The 13,738-nt window shown below is 57.1% G+C and overlaps 1 protein-coding gene across 2 annotated transcripts in view; it reads right to left on the reverse strand.

The window, feature by feature from the left end:
- Vac14 (VAC14 component of PIKFYVE complex) overlaps positions 1-13,738 on the reverse strand; it is an 88,489-nt gene that overhangs the window by 5,632 nt on the left and 69,119 nt on the right. For both annotated transcript variants that reach the window (XM_048355145.1, XM_048355144.1), the window contains exons 15-17: positions 4,300-4,474; positions 2,859-2,977; positions 1,762-1,841 (exon numbers count right to left, since the gene is read on the reverse strand). In XM_048355145.1, the coding sequence (XP_048211102.1) occupies positions 1,762-1,841; positions 2,859-2,977; positions 4,300-4,474 (374 nt within the window). The remainder of the gene's footprint in view (positions 1-1,761; positions 1,842-2,858; positions 2,978-4,299; positions 4,475-13,738) is intronic.

Here is a 13,738-nt window from a genome sequence, read left to right on the forward strand (position 1 = left end):
GGTTTTTTTGTTGTTTTTTTTGTCGGTCATGGGGCTTGAACTCTGGGTCTGGGCGCTGTCCCTGAGCTCTTCAGCTCAAAGCTAGCACTCTACCAGTTGAGCCACAGCAACACTTCGGGTTTTCTGAGTGCTTTACTGGAGATAAGCGTCTCACAGACTTTTCTGCCCGGGATGGCTTTGAACCGAGATCCTCAGATCTCAGCCTCCTGAGTAGCTAGGACTGCATGCGTGAGCCACTGGTGCCTGGCTCCCCCTTAGTTCTTAGGAGCCACCCCAGCAAATCAAACCCAAGGGGAGCTGTGGGAACCCTAATTTTCAGCACAGGTGACTAGGACCAGGACTTGGGACCAGCATGTGAAGTGGCAGGGAGCTGCTGTGGGGACTGGCCTGTGAGATCTGGGGGGTGGGGGTGGGGGTCTCTAGGTACTGTTGAACTGGGTTACAGGGTGCCTAGCCCATGTGGGCTACAAATAGCTTGCCTGCTGATGGGAGGAGAACCTTACACCTGTGAGGTCAGAGTTCAGTGGTGACTTTAAGGGACATCCTGGGATAAAGTTTTTAGCTCTCCCCGTGGCTCTTGAGCAACACGGGCCCGTCGCTAGTCCCTTGTTCCCTGGGAAAGCTGGGCCAGGCCTGCCTGGAGCCCAAGCCAGCCTCTAGGCAATGCATCTGGTCAGGTACTGGCGGGTGGTGTGTGCGCACGCGTGTTGCTGTCAGCACCTTTCCCAGCCCATGCCCGAGGAGCTCCCCACGGCCTCCCTTGGGTCAGCCTGGACCACACCTCAGGGGCGCCCCAGGCAAGTCAGCGCACAGGAACCCGCACACCTGGGAAGGCAGGGAACTTGAGTTACTGTGGCATCTGCAGCTTGGAGCGGCTGCCCCTTTCAACGGGAGGGAGCTGGGGGGTGCTGAGCTCCTGCATTTGAGCCTGGGCTCCAGGGCAAGAGCCGATAGCCCAGGCTGGATGGGCCGGGGATGCTCCAGGGAGCTGGAGGCCTGGAAGCTGTAAGCACACACGGTCACGCCTGTGTCGAGGCTCTCAGTGCTGTTCCCCCAGCTGCTGCCACTTTGGCACGTGGTTCTGTGGCAGGCAGTCCCTGCCCACTGACTCCAGCGCACGTCAATCCTTCTTTCAGAGAAAGGGCACGGCTCCCGGGTGAGCAGGAGTACCTGCAGTTAGGAAGTGGTCACTGCAGATACTTCTGGAGCAGGGAATGGGTGGCGGTGCACTCTGTAAACCCCACTCAGGAGGCTGAGGCAGGGGGTTACATAGCAAGACTATCTCAAAAACCAGCAGAAACGCCCTATACAACCCTTCGGGTGGACTGTGTGTCAGTACTGCCTCGTGTCTACCAGATCCCTAAGGACATGGACAGGACCAAGTTCTGATGCCACGTGCTCTAGTTAGACTTTCAGCCCTGTCACCCCCCAGTCTTACATTCTTTTCTTTTTGCCAGTCCTGGGGCTTGAACTCAGGGCCTGGGCACTGTCCCTGAGCGTCTGGCTAGCACTCTACCACTTGAGCCACAGCACCACTTCCGGCTTTTTGTGTGTATGTGGTGCTGAAGAATTGAACCCAGGGCTTCATGCATGCTAGGCAAGCACTCTCCCGCTAAGCCACATTTCCAGCCCCCCACCCCTACCCAATTCTTGACATTCTAGAAGCATCCCTGAAGTGACTGTCCTCCCTCCCTTCCCAGCCTCAGCCAAAAGCAGTCTCTGGCTGTGTTACAAAGAAGGATCCGGAGGAGGGGCCCTTACATGTGAAGATGGGGCACTCGATCAGCTGCACCAGCTTGTCCACCTCTGTGAGGAAGTCCACAGTGACCTCCAGGTCCCCACTGGGCGGGCAGTCAAGGAAGGTTTCCGGGGTGGAGTCTGTGTCTTTGAGGGGGCGGCTGGAAGGCTGGAGCCCAGGACCTGAGCTGATGCGGAGGCTCCGCGCTTCATGCCCCTCTCCCTCTGTGACCCGCGCTTCCCGGGCCGAGCCCGGCTCTTGCTAAGCAGGATTTGGTATACAAAGGATAGACGTCTGTTTTCTTTCCCTTTCTTTCCCTCTAAATGGACTGCAGCACCGCCATCCCTCCTGAGCGGGGCTCCGGTTCCGCTCTGGCAGCTCTCTTCTCTACCCCCTGGCCCAGAAAGGCTCTTATCTCAGCCCTGCAGCCTGGCAGGGGAGGGCTGGGCAGGAAAGGGCCCTGCTCCTGCCTGAGGTCACCTCTCCAGCAGGCCACCCGAGTGCACGCTGCTGGGTAGTAGCCTCCTAGGCTCTGGGCCACAAGCAAGAGGGGTGAGGTTAGGGTGTGGAAGATGGGCAGACCCACTGAGTCAGTGAGGGTCAGCCACACCTGACCCTCCACACAGCCCCCTGGGGGCCCCTTTCCTCACCCCTGGGCTCCTGGTCCATTAGGGTGGGAGTCTAGTTTCGTCTCCTATGCAGTGCTCAATTCCAAGGCTGCACGGCAGGCATCACGGACGTTGTTTGGCTTTTCAGTGTTTAAAGAAGCCTGGCTGTGGATGCCTTTCGGTGGGGCGGGTGCCGTGGCATGCGTGGGCTCCTCCCCACGCCTCCCGAGGCCTCAGCTTCGTAAGCAGTCGGAGGTGCAGGTGTGAGCACCTGGCCCTCTCCATCCCTAACTCGGGGCGCGGCATGGATAGTGCTAAGCCCAGATTCTCCCCACCCCCCCCACTCCCCCGGGACAGGAGCTGGGGCTCCCTCAGTCCCCATCCCCACCTTCCCCTGCCCCCCACTGAGAGGCCTGAAGAGGGGCCCTGTGTGCCGCCAACAGCCCCCCCCCCCAGCACATCCCCCACGGGCTCTGGCCGGGCGGCATGGGTGCCATGTGCCCGAAGGATACAACTTCTGGATGAGGTCGTAGGCGTGCCGGTAGTTCTGGGTGAGGAAGCAAAGCGACACCGTGGTCACGGGGTTGTGGCACCAGGAGCGGTACAGGCAGCAGAACAGGTTCTGGCTCTCCTGGGAGAGAGGAGCGGCTGTTAGGAGTCCCTGCTCTGCTCTCCTCCCCGCCGGCCCCGCAGCGGCCCCGCGGAGGGAAGGCCCGAGAGGGGCAGTGAACCGGGCCTTGGGAGCGTCGGGGTGCCAGCTCAGCACCCGGCTGTGTCTGCCAGTCCAGCTGGGAACGCGCTGTCACAAAGGAAACGCTGACAGCTCCTTCCCAGACCCTGTCATTACCTCCGGGCCCCACAGAGCCACGTGGGGCCGGTGGCGGCGGCCTGCTCGGGAGCGAGCCCACCCTTCGTAAGCTGGCATTTCTGCCCCCAGCAAAATGACAGTAATTGTCCTCCCCAGAACACTGTGGTCCTCAAGTCTGGGCTTGGGGAGAGAAGGGGCTACACAAGAGGGCACTTCCTGAGGACCTCGCTCTCCTCTCCATCCTAACTGCTCCCCCCTCTGCCAGCAGCCACCGGGCGTACTTAGCGTACTTGGAAACCCTTGGAAATACTTGGGAAGCCCCTGCCCCCAAGGAAAATTCTTAAGGCCTCTACGAATGTCTGGAAGGAACCACAGGAGGAAGGCAGGGCGGTGGCCTGCATCTGCATCGTTCTGGTTCTGAACTACTTTGCCCTAGATGCCCTTAGACACAGGCTTAGATGGCCTTGAGACTCGGAGGAAGGGGCGGGGGCAGGGGTGGCCCAGGCCCAGAGCAGGGAGGCACCTCCAGGCTGACACTGGGCCCTGCAGGTCTAGAAGCAGCCTAGGCCTTTGGCTGGGAGACTCGGGACTTTTGACCTTCATCTCTGCCCCATCCCGCAGTGTCTCCTTGCTCTCTCTGACCAGCCTTTGGGCAAAGCATGGGACAGGAAGCAATGCGACACCCTGGCTTATAACAGGCATTTTATGAGACAGATGTGTCCAGCTGTGGAAGAGAGAGGCCAGGACAAGAAGGGAGAGGAGAATAACTAACCTCTGGCTCCCTGGCAGAATTACAATCCTGACCTTGAAATGGGGGTTCTGTCTAGTGGGGTGGCTTGGAGCCAGCAGAGCCTGTTTTGTGGGAGCAGTGTGAGTGGGGCAGGAGTCACTGACAGGAAAAGGATGGATTACTGGTGGGGGTCGGGGAGGGCATGGGGACCCTGCATTAAGCATGGAGCCTCCTGTGGGCAAGGGCCTTGGCAGCTATCACTCACTCCAACATGTCACCATCCACCCAAGACATCCATATTTTATACAACCAGAGAAGGTCCCCATTTCATTCTTGTCTCCTGGTGCACCGAGGGGTGGCCAAGTGACAGTGCATGCAAGCCTAACCCAGGGTGGGAGCCCATGGCACAGAGTACCAGAGTCTTCAGGTCCTTGAGCTGATTCCTCAGCTGGAAGAGCTCGGCAGAGGTGAGCAGGATGGTGTTGAGGGTGTGCACCATAGTGGAGGCGAACTTGAGGTCCTCCTCCTGGAGCAGGATGTCTGCCATCGAGTGGAAGATGTTCTCTGCGTTTAGTAGCAGACAGAGCTGCCTGCAAAACAGGTGGTTGGAATGGCAATTAGATTCTGGCAGCCTGGGCACCTCTGGGCATGGATTTGGATTTGGGAAGTCCCCTTCTGACTTTCCAGGATCCTGGGAGGACCCCTTCTTTCCTGGGCTGGTGTGGGGCTCAGACACTGAGGCACAGGGGGGCCTCGAACACACAGGAGACCTGACTCCATGCCTCCCACCCAGCCCAGCCACCGTCCTGAGCTCCCATGTACACACTGGGGCCCCACATGCCAAGGAACTCCTGCTCCTTCTGGAGTTTCCTTCTCTTGACAAATCTCACCTTCACCCGACATGTTCTCCACACACAAGTCATGCATTACTGTTCCCCCTCAAGAAAGCACCCCCCACCTGCCCCATTCAGGGGCTACGCTATTCACGCTACGTCCTCTGCTTGAAGCGAAGCCTGCAGGTGGCAGGGACCCTACAGGCATTACTGGCCCTGAGCTTTGTCTTCCTGCTATAGAGGAGGAAATGGGGGTTTGGGGACGAGAAGAAGCTGGACTGAAGTGAGGGTAAGGCGAAGCCAGCCCCTGGCCCCCATGTTCCTCCTCTTTAAGAGTCCTGGGAGTAAGGCCTAAACTTTGTGCGTGTGTTTCCATGTCATACAACTGAACCCAGGGAATCCGGAGAAGGAAGAAAAGGAGGTTTTCCAAGGTAATGTCAGCTTAGTCACTGGGCCGCCATGATTTCAGAGGCTCAGTCTTGATGGTCTCCTGACTCTTAGTCCCTGGCCCAAGGGCTGGGGCCTCAACCATGAGCCACCCTTGGAGGCAACAGGCCTGAAACACGTCTAGTTCCTTCCAGGCTCTGAATGCGTACAGAGCACAGTTCACATTATCAGCGATCCATTTCCTGCTTCCTCCAAATCCCAGCCACGGCTTTGTGACCAGGCTGGAGAAGATTCGCCCCACCCCATCCCTGTTCCGGAAAAATCCGTGTGGTAACAGAGAGGCCAAACCACGAAGGAAAAACAGTGGGCAGGCCGTCTCCAGCCGAGCCCTACTTGGAACTAACAGGCTCAGGCAAGAGGAAACCCCAATGAGACTTGGGCCCAGTGGAAGATGGGGTGGCAGGCAGTCCAGGCCTGGGAGGGAGGTGGGCACACGGACAACTCTGCTGCCCACACTCATCTGGGTGGACAAGGGCCTTAGAGTCTGGTGGCCCCAGCCGTGTGGCACCAGTGTCTGCACAGCAATCTCGTCATGGCTTAATTGGGGGGGGGGGGCATATCCGTAAAGTGGGGAAAGTAGTGGCAGGCAACTGGAGAGACAGCATGCATCTCCTGTGAGGCACCCAGTATTCAGCAAGTGGCACATGGTGAACCCCCTCTGTGGGAACAATGGCCAGTCCCCAGATTTGGGGGGGGGGGAGGGAGGGCTGGGCACTCGGCCTCAACACACAGGCGGGAGGTAGTGACCCTTCTGCAGAACCCTCCCACCCCTTGACAAGGCCTGTCTCCAAGGCCATGGGACAGAAATGTTCCAGAAGGGCAGGCTGGAGAGGGCGGGCAGTGCTCTGACAAATGGTCACAAGTGCCCGTCGCCCGCAGCTGCTGCCGTCTCCATGACAGAGGCCAACAGCTGAGCTGCTGCCAGGCAGCTCTCCCCGGGGACCCCGGGCCAGCCTGGCAGGGCCTGCAACAGCCGGAGGGCCGGGGCCTCTCTCGTGAGGACAGGCTGAGGAGGGTGTGGAAGGACAGCAGAGGTGAGGCGAGGCGAGACAGGTGCCACGTTTTCTAGGTGTCCCGACCTGGGGAACGCAGACAGTACTAGAGCTCAGGATGGTGGAATTTTCTGGAAACAACCTTCGCTTGCCACTGTTGACAATGTCTTCTAGTTTTCCCTCCACCTTGCTGTCCGCTCCTCCGTGGCGGGGTGTCCCTCTACGCTTCTCTCTTGTGTCTCTCTCTTGGGAGTTCTGGGTCCCACGGGTATGTCCAGAGCTGCCTGCCAAGCGCTTGGTGGACAGTGCTTGACCCTGCTGGCTACACGCCGGGCAGTTCAAGCTTTGTAAGGCTACAACCTAACTTCAAGTGCCTGCAGCGCTGTCTCCGTTGTAGTCATGCACCAGTGGCCATCTGGCTGGCTGTTCAAGTCTGTATCAAAGAATCTTCATCACCAGGCCCTCAAGCTGCAGACCCAAGGCTTTGCCTTTGGAGAGTTTCCTGCCTCAGTCTCTTTGTCTTGCTCAGCTACTATTGTCAGGGGCAAGCGCCAGTCATTGCTTGCTGGTCAGTCCCAAGACCTCTTCCTGCTACTCACTCTGTACCAAGTGGGGTGCTCCTCCGAGCCAAGCATGGGCGCAGTGCCAGGTCCTCATCATGAGGCTTCACGCTGGACCCAACATGGTGCTCAGCTCCTGCCACCACCTGTAAGACCTCGTGTCTTCTTTTCCAACATCCTTTGCTCAGAATGCCCTACCTGTCTCAGACTCAGCGTGCATGCAGGCCTGAGGCCTGGCTGTATTCCCTCAAAGCTGGCTCCTCCTCCGGCCAGGGAGGTCGCAGCTCTGCCTGGGTTCTACTGAGGCCTTGGTCTGACACATCTGTTTCTGCTGGCCCCGTCTAAGTGTAGTCCTGCTTCCTTCAGAGCACTTGTCACTGTCTTGTGGGGTGTCTGTCTGCTCCGTTTCCATCCATCTCATGCTAGGATGTGAGCTGCTAAGGCAGGGCCTTATCTGCAACCTGCATGGGCCTCAGATCATGAGGGCCTGGTAGGTAGCAGGCAGTCTCCTTTCTCCCTTCCCATCTCCCCTGGCAATACTGTGTGGCTTGAACTCAGGGTCTTGTACTTGCTAGGGAGGTGCTCCACCACTTGAGCCATGCCTCTAGCTCTTTTCACTTGTTACTTTTCTGACTGGGTTTTGAGTGTTTTGCACAGGGCCAGTGTGAGACCGTGATCACCTGGCTTCCGGGTGCGTCTGAGATGGCCAGCATGTACCACTACAGGGCCCAATTTGCACTTCCCCCTCGCACCTGCCAGGCCAGGCCAGGGCAGCCTCTCTGGCTCTCCCCCTCCCCTGCTGAGGGAGATGTGGGAGGCCAACTCATCCCAGGATGATTCTGGGATACATGCTTCCACAACAGCCTGAAGGATTGGCAACAAGTAGCACCAACTCCCGTATCTGTCAGCTTTGCACTACTGTGACAAGATGCCTGTGGACAAAGGGATTCTTTACTTCCTAGTTCTGGAAGTTCCAGCCCAAGACTGGGGCTGCGCTGGGCCTCTGGCGAGGGTGTCGCATCATATGTGCAGACATGATAGAGTAATGCACTGGCATCACAAGCTAGGAAGCAGAGAGGTCCCCCAGTCTCCTTCAAGAGCATGTCCCCAAAGGCCTCCTCACAGCGCGTCCAGGGGACTTTTGAGGCACCCCCTCACTGGAATCTTTCCACTGAAAAGCCCACGGAGGGCAGAGGGAGCAGGGAGCAGGTACCCAGAGTGCTGGAGTTGGGGACACCTGCCCCATGGGGTCTCAGAGCCCCCCAGGCTCTGGACATTTGCTGCTAGCTCTGCTAAGAGGCTATATCAGAGGCTGGGGATAATGCTACTGTACCAGCGGCTCCCCGTCCCACCCAGCACCACGAGGTCACCCCGGGCTTGAGGAGAAGGATGGCAACTCCTAGGTGACAGCTAGGAGCCGCTTCTGTGGCTCCATGCCGAGTCCTCACACACCCTGAACATGGACAGGGTGTATGGTTGCACCCCCATGCGGAGAAGAGGAGTCAGGAGGTCCAGGGAGAACCTACATTGCTAGACATACAGCTGACTGGAGAAGAACAGAGAGTTCAGACTCAGAGGAGTAACTTCCAGAACCAGCATCCCTGTCGATGCTGCCTCCTCGGTACCCATGCTTGCCCGGCAGAGGCCTGGCAGATGGCTGCCGTGCAGGGCTGCTGTGTCATCACTTCTCTGTGGAGCCCCGGCCCGGCTCGAGTTGTCTGCCTGGCTCTCAAGCACAGCGTCAATAATGGAACACAGCTTGCAAGCATTACACATTTGCCCATATTTTTTAATACCCACATGAAAGGGCTATTCATCCTGAGACAATGGCCTGGAAAGTGCTTGGAGACAAGGCAGGAAGGTGGGGTGGGAGGGAATCTGAATGGGGTCTGGGGGGGCTCGGGGAACTCCTGTCCATTCTGGAGGTGGGCAGGGGTATATATGCACACATGCCCTGTCAATAAGGTGTGCACCATGCAACAGCTGGGAGGAATGGCCTGGAAGGAGGACTGAAGATCCCTGAGCAGGGATCCTGAGGGGGAGAAGAGAGCTGTGGGGCCCTGCTGGGGCCCTATCGCTGGGCCACGTCCCTCACACACAGCCTGGAGCCCCATGGACAGGGCTGTTTTTTAGGCTACCTGCTGCCACCCTCTGTCCTCTGTCCTCCATACCAAGGGCTCAAAAGCCCAGGGCTCCCTGCCTCTGGGCTGTCACTTTCCCTTAAGAGCTGAGACAATGCTATCTTGCCCATAAAAACTGCGTACCAGAAGGCCAAGGCCTAGGCCCTCATGGGGCTGGGGGCAGTACCTGGGGCGGGCACTTGTCAGGCTCCTGGTGAGCCTTTGCGTCACTGTTCCTCCAACCACAAACGCTGACCAAGCAGTCCAACTCAGGTGGAACATCCATGGATGAGAACAAGACCCCCTAGGGAGTCGCCTGGGCCCTCAGCCGTGTACAGAACAGAGGAGCTGCTACAGGGACATCGTCTCCAAAGAGCCCAGTGCTTCTCCCTACGACGTGGCCCCCACGGCTGAATGGAGGGGGGTGGAGGAGGCAGCCCGTGTGGTGCTTGGGATTGTGGGTAGGTCCTTTCAGGACAGACCCACCATGGGGTCAGGGGGGATGCGAGGAACAGTCGGCATGGTGGAGGGGCAGGAACTCGTGGGTCTGCCTGCAGGTACAGCGGCTACACCCCAGGGTGTGGCTCTTAGAGAGCAGAGACCTCGCTCACAGCACCCTTTCTTGGGTGACATGGATTCTGAGTTCCCGCTGTGCTTTACCTGATTGTGAGCCTGCCATGTGGCTTCCGGGAACACTCGTTCCTGTGATCCCACTCCCTGCATCCTTGAGACAGGACTAGAAATACAGTCTCTCCTACTGCACTGTCAGCGGATCCTCCTGGCTGCTCTCTCCCAATGCCTGTGCTGATCCCTTCGTGGACTCCTCGGGCTCTGACTGTGGTCAGCACACACCTATGTATGGACCAAGGGTGCCAGAGGTGGCCGCTCCCCTCACTGGTTGGGGTAGGCCTTCCGCCTCCTTCCCTCACCCGTCCTTCTTGAGGCAATCACCAAAGGCAGAGGCAGATGAGGACTTTGACCTTAGGAAGGGATGTTTGGGGGTGAGTGTTCAGACTGGGAAGGGGGAGATGAGGCCCAGTTGAGCCACAAAGCTAATGGCTAATTGGGAGACCAAGCCCACACTACCAGGCAGGAGTGTGGGAAGGGCACCAGAAGGACTTAAGGTAGATTTAAGGGGAAATGGAGATGAGCCTTTGTCTGACTACCCCTAACAACAAGATCACCGCCCTATGACAGCCACCGGCAGAGCACTGAACAGCTGGCCTGGGCAGGGAGAGATGGCTCCAAACCTAAGCAGAGAGAGGCAGCAAGGCAGAAGAGCACCCACCTTCCCACCTACAACTTCTCCCACCGCTATTAACACTATCCACTTCTGCCCCAGCATCTGCTTACCTCTCAGTGCTCACTAGCCTATGACAAACAGGAATCTCAGGGGAAATCTCAGCTGCAAGTCCCAGGATGAAGGGGTAGGCCTCAGTGCAATCAAGGGGACCAGGACTTCTGAAGTGTGCCCTCTTAGTGCCATATGAGAAGGGACAATCTGGAGAATTAGGTACTTGGTGTCCACTGGCTTCCTGCTCAGTGTCCTCCTCCCTCTGGCCTAGTCAGTCCTTCTTCCTTCCTACCCTCAGGTAGTCCTACGTGGATGTGTCCTCATTTCCTCTCTATGTTGGCCACTTCCACCTGTTGATGTCAGTGTCCCCCTCAGGGGCCCAAGGTCAAGAAGGCAGGAGCAGGGCTATGATCCCCCAGATGCTTGGGGTCTTGTAGCCAACAGACCTGCAGAGTAGTCTAATAGCAGGACTGGAAAATGCAGGGACTCAAGAGTGTCCCCTTGGGAGAAGGGCCTGCTCCCTGCTGTGTCTGTTCCCAACAGCTGGGTTTCTTCAGGAACTTAAAGGGAAAGCGGCTTTGGGGTGAGCAGAGGCCTAGGGTGGGGAGAAGCAGCTCCCAAGGGAGGTTCAGAAGGCCCCAGAGTTTCACTGCACCCTGTCCCTCTCTTTCTTTCCAACTCTGCTTCACAAGTATGAAAACTGTAACTCTGTTTTATTTATTTCAATCAATCCTCAGCAGTGTGCCCCTCAGGGCAAAGGCAGCCATGGTAACCCTGCCAACTCATGCCTTAAAAATTCATCGCATTTAATGCAGTCGATGTGTCTGATACACTTAAAAGTTTCCCGGGGGGGGTTGGTGGGGGGGGGTGGTAGTGGGAGGCAGCGGAGGGCTTGTTTTTCTGGGTCTTGCTGGGAGTTGGTGGAAAGGGATGGATGCATGATGATGGGAAAGAGGAAGAAAAAGGCCTTTCATGTTCTCAACTGTTTGCCCTTTAGCTTAAGAGGTGCAGGGCTGGGGATATGGCCTAGTGGCAAGAGTGCCTGCCTCATATACATGAGGCCCTGGGTTCGATTCCCCAGCACCACATATACAGAAAATGGCCAGAAGTGGCGCTGTGGCTCAAGTGGCAGAGTGCTAGCCTTGAGTGGGAAGAAGGCAGGGACAGTGCTCAGGCCCTGAGTCCAAGCACCAGGACTGGCCAAAAAAAAAAAAAAGGTGCTAGTCAGGGTGGGGGTGGAGATGTTGCAGACAACTGGTAGGCTCATCTAGATGCTTCCAGGATAGGTCTCCCCAGGGTGGAGGACAGGAGCTTCATAGAAAATCCCCCACATGGACTCACTGGGGTAGCTAGGCCTCACTCTTGAGTTTACTCTAGGAACTTAGTTGAGAGGGGCAGAGCAGGGCAGCTCTCCCTGTCACCTGAAAGACTCCACCCCCTCCCCAGGACAGCAGTCACCTTCTACCTGGCCCAGGGACTTGCTGGGCCGCACCTGCCACATGCTCTTTTCACCTAACTGGGCCCATCCACAGGTAGTCCTCCAGCCCCTTTGGGGATACCCTGTAGCTCCCCTGCCTTCTCAAGAGCTTCTGTGTTGAGGTGGCTGGTTCCTACCACTGCTTCATAGAGAAGTGGTTGGTCCTCCGTTAGCATCCACTGACCCCCATCCCTCCTGTGGGTCTTTGATCTTCAATGTAGACCACGAGCTTCTCATGACTGTTTGCCTCAGAGACTGGACTACTTGTGGAACTGAAAATCAGCAGCCAGAAAGGGCAAGTGGATCTGGTCACCTGTTGTGTTTGGAATCTGGCTCCTACGTGGGGAATACACTGAGGATCCTAGGTAGGATCCTAGGTGGATGTTGGCAAAGATTTTGTGGTAGCTGGTTCCTAGGACCCTCAGTGTATTCCCCACGTAGGAGCCAGATCCACTTGCCCTTTCTGGCTGCTGATTTTCAGTTCCACAAGTATTCCAGCTGATGCACTTCCAGAAGCTACAAGGAGGCTCTGGGAGGGTCTTTATTCAATGAGGTATGGTTTGTGTCTAAGAAAGAGGTTGTACCTTGTGTCCCCTGGGCAGAAATCCTAGACTATCGCTGGATGCAAGTCAGAGGATGGGAGCTGGGAAGTAGGGTACAACGCCCATGAAAGGAAGACAATAAATAGTCCCTCACTGGCTGCTGAAAACCCATGGTATGGATGGCCAAAGCCCCTGACTGCTCAAGTTTCCTCTTCAGAATGCTCAGAGCAAATGAAAAAAAAAAAAAAAAGGGATGGGTCACTAAAGGAAATCCTGTTGTCTCTGTGACAATCGAGTCCAAGCCATGTTGAGTTCCCCCAGAGCCCAGGGATCACTGGGCTCTTGTCTTCCACAGTCACAGGGATTTCCTTTGCCGGAGCCAGCATTTCCTTCCTGACAGTGGTCACAAATAACAGCCATTTGTGTGGGCTGTCTACAGAGCCATGTCAAGTACATGACATCCTCTCAACACGCACAGGTGTTATTGGGGCCCACGCCCTTTCTAACAGAGAATGCAAATGAGGCTCCAATGTAAGGCCTTGTCCAGGTCCCTTGTCTGGATCCCTTCTCGTCACTGCTCACCACTGGTGCTCTCATGGCTACCTCGCCACACACCCAATTTGCAGGCTCCAGGCCCAGGCCTTTGGACATGCTCTTCTGGAAAGACAGTGGGAAGGTTTTTGCCACAAGTATCCCTAGGCCTTTTTTGTGTTTTCTTCCTCTGTGGTGCTGAAGGTGAACCCAATGCCTGTGCATTCTAGGCAAGTGATCTACCATGGAGCCCACTGAGGTCTGACCTCAGGGCTTGACTTTCTCCAGAAGTTCCCCGTGGCTCCTAGGCAGTGTATCTGCAAACCACCCTCCACCCTGGGGCCACTTCGGTGGGTGGCAGACACTGGCCACACCTGGATAGGGCAGTGCAAGCCTAAAGCCCACACTTCATCTTGCCCTCCTGAGTGAGGGCTTGTCTCCAAGGGAGCAGGAAGGAAACAGCTCACAGCTTGGCCCTAAAAACAGCCCTGGGGCAGGGTCAACAGAGTGACCTCACCAGTGGGTTCCTAGAAACCTGTTAGGGGTGGCAGCTTCTGAGTATGGGTCCCAGGCCAGCTGTTGCTTAAGGACTGGGGGCTGGGGGAAGAGTTTAATATACTGATTCCTAGTGCCCAGGGAGACGTGGGCAAGGCTGCTGCTCTGAATCCAGGGCTGAAGCTGCCAGGGAAACAGTGCCCCTGAGCCCCAACTGCCCTGGAGTCTCCTTGGTGACTGTCTGGGAGCCACTGATGTAATCTTATCCCTTTGAATCTTCAGGCAGGATTTCCTCCTGAGGATGTGCTGAGCCTCCCTGTAGAGCACCCTGCGAACGGAGGCGGTACAGCCTGGCATGCTGCTTCCTGGACTAGACCTGCCTGCCGTCCATGCCCCTGCCATCTTCCAGCCAGGCTCATGAGCTCCAACCCCCTCACAGGACAGAGGAAGATACTGAAGTCCAGGATGGGCCTGAGCCCACACAGCCAGGCCAACTCAGAGCTCAAATCCCCATGTGGCATCTGCAGAAGGGCCGACCACCTTCCTGGCCTCAGTCCCTCTCC

The sequence above is a fragment of the Perognathus longimembris genome, chromosome 10 (assembly GCF_023159225.1).
Source record: "Perognathus longimembris pacificus isolate PPM17 chromosome 10, ASM2315922v1, whole genome shotgun sequence".
Taxonomy (NCBI): Eukaryota; Metazoa; Chordata; class Mammalia; order Rodentia; family Heteromyidae; genus Perognathus; species Perognathus longimembris.